The 9662-nt window shown below is 38.1% G+C and overlaps 1 protein-coding gene across 2 annotated transcripts; it reads left to right on the top strand.

The window, feature by feature from the left end:
- On the top strand, window positions 704-9350 carry LOC8071201 (myosin-10). 2 transcript variants are annotated; one of them, XM_021447812.1, is made up of 18 exons: window positions 704-1005; window positions 1739-1945; window positions 2098-2196; window positions 2291-2343; window positions 2996-3092; window positions 3985-4058; window positions 4362-4479; window positions 4837-4947; window positions 5383-5459; window positions 6032-6098; window positions 6561-6626; window positions 7302-7409; window positions 7583-7713; window positions 7858-7924; window positions 8027-8094; window positions 8178-8271; window positions 8508-8578; window positions 8673-9350. In XM_021447812.1, exons 1-18 carry the CDS (start codon window positions 862-864, stop codon window positions 9013-9015), a joined length of 1995 nt encoding a protein of 664 aa, XP_021303487.1. In that variant the 5' UTR covers window positions 704-861; the 3' UTR covers window positions 9016-9350. The 2 variants fall into 2 exon arrangements, with proteins under 2 accessions (XP_021303487.1, XP_002440654.1); XM_002440609.2 differs by having other exon boundaries at window positions 706-1005; window positions 2101-2196.

Genomic DNA, 9662 nt, shown 5'->3' with positions numbered 1-9662 from the left:
CCGGTGTGGGTGTAGTTGTAAGGGATAGGTGTGGGACAGTAATTTTTACTGCTTGGAAATACTTTAAAAAATATGGAAGTGCAGCTGAGGCCAAAATCATTGCATGTATGGAAGGTCTTCGTTGGGCAAATCACTGGGGTCTATCTCAGGTAATAATCGAATTAGACTGTGCAAGAGTTATATCTTCACTGGAAAAACCAACCGGTAGACAGATTAGAGATCATCCAAATTGTAGGGGAGTTGAGAAATTTGACTTAGTTGATGAACGAGTGGAAGTGTTCCCAAGTTAAAGTTAAGAGAGAGTGTAATCAAGTAGCAAATGCCTTAGCTTCTTTAGCTAGATGTTGTAAACTCTGTGGCTTGGCAATGACACGTGCTTGCGTGCGCTTTGCCTTTCATAAATATCAATTGTAATTTGCCGATGGCTAGCTAATAGAGCTTCTCTTTTTGCTAAAAAAAAATAAAATAAAACTTTTAAACTTAAGTAATTTATAATTAGATAGTAATTATCAAATACAAATAAGAAAGGCAAAAATTTTCCGGAGGCTAGTTAAGACTCGCGATTCAAGAGTCAACGATACAATTTTTTCCCCATAAAAAAGGTCAACTACACGATTTTATTGAATGAACGAAAAGGAGGAAAAGGCCAGACAAATTGCAGGGTGAACCGGTAGCAGGGCCCACACAACATCCAAACCGAAGAGCACGTCGCTGACGCACCACCTCCCCTCTCGCCGCATTCTCCACTCCAGTTCCAGTGGTCTTCGCCTTCCGCGTCGCCGTGGTCGGTGCCTTCCAAATCCAAAAAACCCCAACCCCAAGCCCTAGCTGTAGCCGCCCCGCAAGGTCGCTTCGCCGGAGATGTCTTCGTGGCTGCGGAGCGCGGTGAGCCGGGCGGTGGAGGCCGGCGGCCGCAGCGGCGTCGCCCGCGCGGTCAAGGGGTACGCCGATGCCGTCGCGCACCACGCCGGCCAGGCCGTCGCGGACATCCTCCACGACCGCATGGTGAGATTGCTCCCCTCCCCTTTGTTAGCTAGCACTCCCAGTAACTAGGCGTCCCCTTCTGCTTGCCCAAATCCGAATGCGGGGCAGGCCTGGGCAGGGGCGCGAATTGAACATGGCTCTATCTGCTTCGAGGGGCGAATTCGTTGCAACTGCACGCGAATGCGTTGCCCTTAGCTCTTAATTTGTAAATTGGAGCTTCATTTGGTGCAGTGGTGATTATAGCGGCCAGTGCCCCTATCTTGCTTTGCTCGGAACTGAAGCTTGGGTGCTTCGAGTGTGTCGAAAATGCCCCTTTCTTGCTTGTGCTACTGAAGTCCTTGACGAGGGGGTGTGGCATTTTATACTCCTTCATTCATGTATGGGTGTAAGATCACGTGAAGTTTGAAATGATAAACCAGCATTTTAGTCCTGGTTTTATCACAGTTAAGTTTAGTATATGATCTGAACTTCTGAACCATGATGGCCTGTTCACAAATTGAAGTTTTCTACTTGGCTCTCCAGTATGCACCAGTTCAAAGATCTATCATATATGTTAAGAGTGAGATGATTTTATGCTTATGCTATAATTTCCTGTTCTTGTGTTGTGAGACATGGAATGGAATCGTTGGCATACCAAGGAAGGGAGAGTGTAGAAGTTAATACTTCTTGTTGTAGTGTAGCATATATGGACTATTGATGAGTCCTTGACGGCCTTCTTTGGTCTAATTTGGTTCCGTTACTGGGTGATCTGCAGGGCACTCAGAACTATAAAAGTTTCAAGAAAACAGTAGCACGATTGGAAGAGGCTGCAGTGTCATGCCATGGGGGTGAAAGAATTGAATTGTTAAAACGTTGGTTGGGAGCACTGCAAGATGTTGATGCTGAACATGGAGGTTCAGATTTAGAGGCTTCTGAAGCTCATGATCCTTCGGGTGAAATGGACACTTTGAAAGCACCAATGGTGAGTTTATATACTCACAAATTCAACATCATGACTGCTTATTTCACATAGTTATTTGATACTGTTGAGTTTTCTCCATTTGCTTGTACATATCTTAGCTGCTGTAGACTTTCTCAGTACACATGTCCTCCCTAAAATGAAAAATTTGAAAGCAGGTTTTGTTCTATGATGCTGATATTGATGGAGCACCTATGAATTTCCATGACGTATTCTTGTACAGCCAAGCACTTGAAGGTATTACACTGTCTATGGTAAGTTAGTTGAACTATTCTCTACTAGCAACATTGCTATTGTTTATTCGCACTTAGGTTATTGCTAACTACTAATTATCTTTTGTATAATAAGATTCTTGAAGCTCCTTCTGAGGAGGAAGTTTCACTGCTTTTGGAAATATTCAGGTGAGTATATATGAAATCACCTGTTTGATATGTGTTTATCTTTGTTTTTTCTTTCAAAAGTGACAGGATTCATATATTTCTTTGTTCAACATTATATTCATTAAATATCTGAATGAATGATTCAAACTGTTTTTTTCTGGAATAGCATGGCAGACTGGTAGTATTATTTTCATGAGATTCAGAAACATAGAATACTTGCACTTCTATATTAGCAATTCCCACATCGGCACATCTTGATAGACTGTTTCATTTGCCTTACATTTTTTTGATCTGCCCTCTATGGATTTTTGTATATATGCTGACTTGCAGCACTAATTGTACTGGTTTATTTTTTGATAGGATCTTAACAAATGGTTGATTTTACATTCTCATTCTCTTTTTCCAAGATTACAGTTGGGTTCACCATTTAAAACGCGCAAGTAAGCTTGCCTAGTTAACATTCTGCTGAAATTACATGCCCTAACAAAGGCCTAAACCCTTATTTGTTGAAGACTCAGTAACATTAACTGATGGCTATAGTTTTTCCATGCATTTTATAATACTACAATCTCAAGTACTTCATGCACCTTACGTTCCTATTGAATCTTCTCCGACCAGTGAATATTTTGTAATTTACTGTATCAAAAAATTGAAATGCTGTTGATTCCTGCAGCATATGCCTTACTGGAGGGAAAGAAGTGAACAAAGAAATCATGAATAATGTACAAGACTTGGCCAAGGCATTTTCAGAATACAAAGATGAAGTCCTGGTATGCTTTTGGTTTGCGTTTAGGAGAATCTGTTGTATTTAGAAAAAAATCATGACATTAACGTATGTTTTCTAATTGTTGAAACTAGCAGTATCTAATAGATATCTCTGCTACTTAGTTGCCTAACTCGCCATTGTGGGATACAACCATTAGATGGAGCTTTTCTCCTTAGACCTGAGTTTTTTTTAAAACTTTTTTGCTTTTTGGTCCATTTATGTCATCCATGTTTTTGAGTCTTGAATGCAGGAGTGCCAACCTGTGTTTCATTTTCTCCCAAAATAGCTGCCTAACTATATACATCTTTTAAATAAAAAAATAATGTAAGTGTTTGCATACACTTAACACCCGCACTCGCCTTTTTTTTGAAATTGAAGTTAGTGTTATGATACACTAGTCAAGGCTTAATACCATATTGATTTTGGTCAATACTAGAGACTAATAGACACTCTGGTTTTGAGGTTACTGTATTACCTTAGAATTTAGATTTAGTTATGTGATTGTTTTTATCTAGACTTGGGGCCCTCATTTACTCTTGATATTTGACCTGTGGCCATACATCAATCGAGTCCCTAATGTCTGATATAAATATGGTTTTCAACTGGCCTTTTTCAATCCTCATATCTAGGCTTCAAACCCTCATGTTCTGGTTCCTAGCTTCAAAAATGGTGAAGCGAATGTAGTGCCTATATGGTTTATGATTTCAGTGTTTCTGGAAAAGACTGGATAAATTTTGGGATACTGTTTGTAAAGGACTTAAGCTAAAATAGATACATGTTTCTGTGGGGTATGGTTTTTGAAGCATTTCCTGAGATGCAAATGCACACATAGTTATGTTTTTTTATTCTTTTGATTTTGTAAAGTGCCAAATGGTTCACTGTATCTGTGTGAACAGGTGAAGCGTGAAGAGCTGCTTGAGTATGCCCAAAGTATCATTTCAGGACTAAAGAGAAATGCTGACATTGTGAGGTGATAGAATATGCTAATTACTTGTGAATATGTTATAATGAGTAGTTGCAGCTTCTTCTGGTATCTTAATTACACGTACTTTTTTTTTTGCAATACAATCATAACAAAGGAACTAAGTGTACAAACTAAACAGTAACCACACCTGAAGGCCTCTACCAAATCTCTGAAATATCAAATATCATGGACTGTATCAAAAAGAGTTGTGCATTCTGCAACAGCAAAAGGCCCAAATACTTTGAGATATGCTTTTGTCTATGGTTTCAGGTTAAATTAGCTTATTCTGCAGCTTATATTTTATTTCAGGATAGATGCTGAAACCCTAGAATTGCAGAGAAAACTAGACGAGAAGCAGAAATCACGATCTCAATCAACTGAAGATCAAGATAAAACATCAGATAAGATTCCTGGTGCAAATCTTGAGGTAATCCCTACTTGTTCTGTTACATCTGGTGCTTCTTATTTTGGAGATACATGTAGCGAAACTTTCTAAATTTGGCTATCAATATACAATATATATTTCTGGAAAGTAGTTGGAATACATGAAAATCGCATGTAGATTTGTCGTTAGAACTTAGAAGTACCATCATACAATTACAAGTTTCTTAAATTTAAGCATTCCTTTGTAGTAGTGCATCCATATGGTACACCTACTTATTACTGCCTAGTATCTGAATTGGTGGTTGAAGTGTTCATTAATCTGTTTTATTTTCTTCTGCTGTTCTAGTGATATTTCTTTTTAAGGTCTAAAAGCAGATGATTTGATCTCTGTATTCTCCAGGCCTTCAAAGAAGCACTTAGTGAACTCCGTTTATGCTCTAGAGTTGAAGAACTGCTGCTGAAGAAGAAATCAATCACTCCTGGTGACTCCCTGGAGATTCATTCTCAGAAGGCATGTTCGTATTTATCTTTAGATTTTTTCAGTTTTGACTTGTGGTCCCTTCAATTTTTATGGAGTGTAATTTTGTCTATTAATCATCGCAAGCATTAGGTTGTTGAGGAGTTTATTACATTTATTCAACTTTCTTTGGTTTATCCTATGTTTTCTGTTGTTGTTAGTGTAAAAGCACCCCCTTTACTTTAGTGTAAAAGCATCCCTTTACTTTATGGAAAGGCTCATAGCTTTGTCTACTTTATTTATTTATTTATTTATTTAATTTTTTTGGTGGCTGTTGGTTTCTGTAGGACTTTCAGGTCTACCTAATTATTCTAGTAGCTCCTCATAATATACTCTGTTTATGATTATTCTAGTTGCTCCTCATAATGTACTCTGTTTATGATTGCATATCCATGGTCTGCAATGCTAACAGCACCCACAAATTATCAGGTGGATAAACTAAAGGTTTTGGCAGATTCCCTGGCAAGTTCATCCTCCAAAGCAGAACAGCGTATTTTGGAGCACAGGTTCTTCCTCTGATTCTTTTTCCTGTATGAAATATTTTGTTATGGCACTTGCACAACATCATGTGAGCAGAATATAATTCATTCTTCAATGTTTGCTTTGGTTTTATTCTTTGGTTGAAACTTTTTCTCCGTTGTCATATGTTCATGCTCACAATTTTTTTTTATCAAGACTCTTGAAAATCAGTTTTTTTTGGTGTATGTGTGTGATGAAGAAAACTACTACATTATGATTGCTTTGACATTGTGAATTACTGATTTGTAATGTGCCATATGCTCTCACCTGACTCCCAGAACTAGCACTTTTTTTTGGGGTTTCTGGTGGTATCTGGACTTTTCAACATTTGGTACTTGCGATTAACAACTTATATTTGTATATATGGGTAGTTTGCTGATTATACATAATCTCTTCAGTCTTCACCATTTTTTATCTGCTGTTAACTTTCTATGAAAGTGTCCTTATGTAGTTCCAATTTTCTTTTTCTGTAATTTTACCCATTTTTCTTTGAAAATCTGAGATATCCAAGTCATGTTACTGGCAACTTGATGTGATTTTTCAATTGATCTTTTACCAGGCGTCAGAAAGAAGATGCTCTCAACTTTCGTGTGAAAAAAGAGAATGAAGTCAGTGCTGCTGAAAAGGTAGGGTACTAGCTATTTTACACACAGATCTGGAAGGCATTGATGCACTTTTGGGACTTCAAAAATAGTGGAAATCAACAGAAGTTCCTTTTGGAGCATAGGAACTGATAGGGGATTCATAGGAAACCATACATTCACAGAAAATGCTTTACTTTCAAAACAGGACCCTGGTTTAGAACTTCAGATATATCAAATGCCATGCATCTGTTGAATCATATATGTAGCTTCTTCTACCCATTTTATGCTATAGGGTAATAGGAAAGCAGTTATGCATACTTATTTTGATTGTGTCAGGTTTCAGCACACATATCCACCTGCACAGTATCAAATTTTCTTTTCATAAAATTTCATGTATACTATGTGACAAACATGCATATGCTTTAGTGTTTATTTCTGTCTCCCAGCCTGTTTATAGTGTAATCAAATAAGATGTCCTTATTTTGCTTTCTTTGCGTGATAAAGGAATTGCTTGATGAGATTACTGATTTGGAAAAGCAAAGAGATGAGCTTGAGGCACAGCTGAAAAAGGTATTTTTTTCCTTGTTGTAACTTTTAAGATTTTGTGAAGATATGTGTTTGTGTAGTTTCATTGTGTAGGAGTATTCAAATGCCTTGCCATCTACGACCTGCTGGTATTTAACATCATGTTGAGAATATTGGACTTATATTGTTGTATAAAATCTTGTTTGAACTTTGAACTCTCACCAATCTATTGGTATTATATTGTTGTGTGAAATCTTGTCTGAACTTTGGACTGTCACCAAACTATTGATATGATTATATTGGTTCGTTGGTAATAAATTGTGACTAATGATGAGATGACCCTGCGAAAAGATCCCTGTTCTCAAATGAAAGCTGCAAATCATGCAATGGATTGCCAAGACATTCAATTGGTGACACAGAATTTGATAATCTGGGCACAAGAGCTGTTCTTTTGTCTCTCTATCTAAAATAATGTCTAGTTCTTTTCTGAATAGAGGAGCCATGAAACTCAATAGGAGTACCCTCATGATAGGTACAGTTAGTTGTACTGCAGGTGGCATTATCCCACTCTAATTACATTATTTACAATTGATGGAGATGTTGCAAAAAATCACCAGACTAATGTGTTGTTTCTCTTTAACTGCTCTGCAAAATTTGAGAAGTTCACTTTGATAATTCTGTTGAACTATGTCCTTTTGTAACAGTATTCCTCATTTGCAGGTCAATATATCACTAAATGCTGCTGCTGGACGGCTCAAGCAAACTAGGGAAGAGAGGGACCAATTTGACGAAGCAAACAATCAAATCATATTTAGCTTGAAAAAAAAGGTGCCGGCGTTTACTTTTTGTGGTTGATTCAGTCTTATTTGAATAATATTCTAAGAACTGTGCATTGCTGTCTTTCTCCCATGATACCTTTTCAATTGTGGCGTGTCATTCTTTTCCATCATATTTGTTTCTCAAGATGATGGTTGTTGCATTTTCTTTCCAAATCATTTTAGGAGGATGACCTCTCGAAATCCATCGCCTTATGTAATGTGGAATCCAATGTTGTTAAGATCTGGATCAGTTTCCTTGAGGACTCGTGGAAGCTCCAGTCCTCATACAATGAACAGAAGGACAAGAAAACATGGTATGGCAGTTTTCCCTGTATGGTTTTGTGGTTATTTCATTATTTGTTACTTGTCTTTTGTTGAACAGTTCCACTACGTAAACTGCTCTGAATGAACTTATGTGCTCACCTTGTTTTATATTTGTAATATGTTGGCCTTCTCAGTGATGAGCTGGAGAAATGTGTGAGTGATTTTCTGAAGTTGACAAAGCATCATCTTTCAGCATTCAAGGTAAGTGAAACTTGTTATTCATGTCTGCTAGAGGCATTAATGCAGTATGGTATCTATCTCTGTTTGCTCTGTTACAATTAAGTTTTTCTTTGTATTTATCAGGAAGTCCTAAGCCAATTGATTGAGAGTATCAAAACATATGTCGATAACTTGGCTGTCTTAATCTCAAGGTATTTCAATTCTTTTTCCTCTTTTAGTAATGCACCTTGATGTCCAATTCGTTTGGTGGTTACAGTTTTTACTTGCCTTGTAGGAAAGAGGAAAAAGAACATGGGGATGATGAAGCATCTGAGAGGACAAATCCACGTAAATCCCTTGAAGAGGAATATCTAGAAACAGAAAAGAAGGTTATACCCAGTCCCTTGCTTTTACCTGGTCTCATAGTTCTTGTTCATTCTCACTTCTTTACATAACATGATTTGACATATCTGAAGGAAAATCCAAAGTCAAAGTGACATCTATCAGTCGCCATATGTATTATTTAACGAAAGAAACTCTTTAGTTTTATAGCTTATAAACTTGTTTGGCCTCCTTCCTTAGAAAAACTAGACACACTGTCTGATGATATTTACAAATTTTTCAGATTATAATTGCATTCAGCATAGTTGATCACATAAAGAGGTTGTTTTATTCTGAGCAAGGGGCTAATTCAAGGTACCATCTGATTCTGATGTTCTTTATTTGGTGGGTTATTTTCAAGTTTGCACCAACGTGATCTTACTCCTTGTGACATCACATGTTTATTCAGGAGAGATGACCCAGAGGTCAAGAGCTTAATTGAGGAGATTGAGAAAATGAGGGAATCGTTTGAATCTATAGAAAGGCCAACACTAAGCATAGAATCTGAGCAAGCGAAGCCACTACCTGTTGATGGATCCAAACTGAGTCCTTCACCTCTTCAGGCACCTTCTACCCCGAAAGCTGCACACGTCGACTCACCGAAATCCCCCATGAAACCCGAGCAGCATTTCGATTCAGATGCGGAGCTTGCAACCCTGGGATCAGAGCTCGGGAAAGAGGACAAAGAGTATTCAGGTGAGGAGATCAGCGGGTGGGAGTTTGACGAGCTCGAAGAGGACCTCAAGAGCTGACACCATGAATCGACAAACAGAACACGGTTCGATTCGGTTTGCTTCACTGACATGTATTATTTGTCTGAGCCTTGCGTGGACAAGAAATGCACACTGGTTGATGTGTGTGTACATAGTGCTGTTTGATTGTACTGTTGCACTCTCCGGTTGTCACTGTTTTTAGGATATGCGGACTGAGCTGGTGTAACCTGGGCAAGGCATTTGCTATTTGTTTGTTCTTGCCATGAATGTTTTATCTTACATGTATACTCAACACTGCTGTAACAGTTGTAAATGCAAAAAACAAACATTCGAACATTTGGCAGAAATTGCTCTGTAGAACCTTGGGATTGTTAGGTTTGAGATTTACATACATTCCGAATGCATGAGTCTAATCAGGATTCAGGAGTCCGTATAAGCACGTTTAGTTCTTTTGCAACAAAATTCACTAACGATTAACGAAGACCCGGTTAGTCTAGCCGTTTTACTGATTACGAGTCTACCACTCTACCAAAAAGGACGCTTCAATTTTTTTTCAAGTATTGATTAGCTGGTGCACAGTTTATATGTTGCATACAGGGGAATTCGTGTTAATTCTGGCGAATTTTCAAACGGGGAACAGGGGACCTTGTAGTGCTGGCTGATTTTGGTTTGGGGTTTCCGCTACC

This window comes from Sorghum bicolor, chromosome 9, assembly GCF_000003195.3.
Source record: "Sorghum bicolor cultivar BTx623 chromosome 9, Sorghum_bicolor_NCBIv3, whole genome shotgun sequence".
Lineage (NCBI taxonomy): Eukaryota > Viridiplantae > Streptophyta > Magnoliopsida > Poales > Poaceae > Sorghum > Sorghum bicolor.
The sequence above is the reverse complement of the archived record's forward strand: the minus strand, read 5'-3'. Positions and strand labels throughout refer to the sequence as shown.

What these genes read in the sequence shown, in the direction of transcription:
- LOC8071201 (XM_021447812.1), top strand. Translation starts at nt 862, where the DNA reads ATGTCTTCGTGGCTGCGGAGCGCGGTGAGCCGGGCGGTGGAGGCCGGC. An exon ending in TTCCTGGTGCAAATCTTGAG is followed by an intron (nt 4,480 to 4,836) that starts GTAATCCCTACT and finishes TGTATTCTCCAG; the next exon opens with GCCTTCAAAGAAGCACTTAG. An exon ending in GAGCAAGGGGCTAATTCAAG is followed by an intron (nt 8,579 to 8,672) that starts GTACCATCTGAT and finishes ATGTTTATTCAG; the next exon opens with GAGAGATGACCCAGAGGTCA.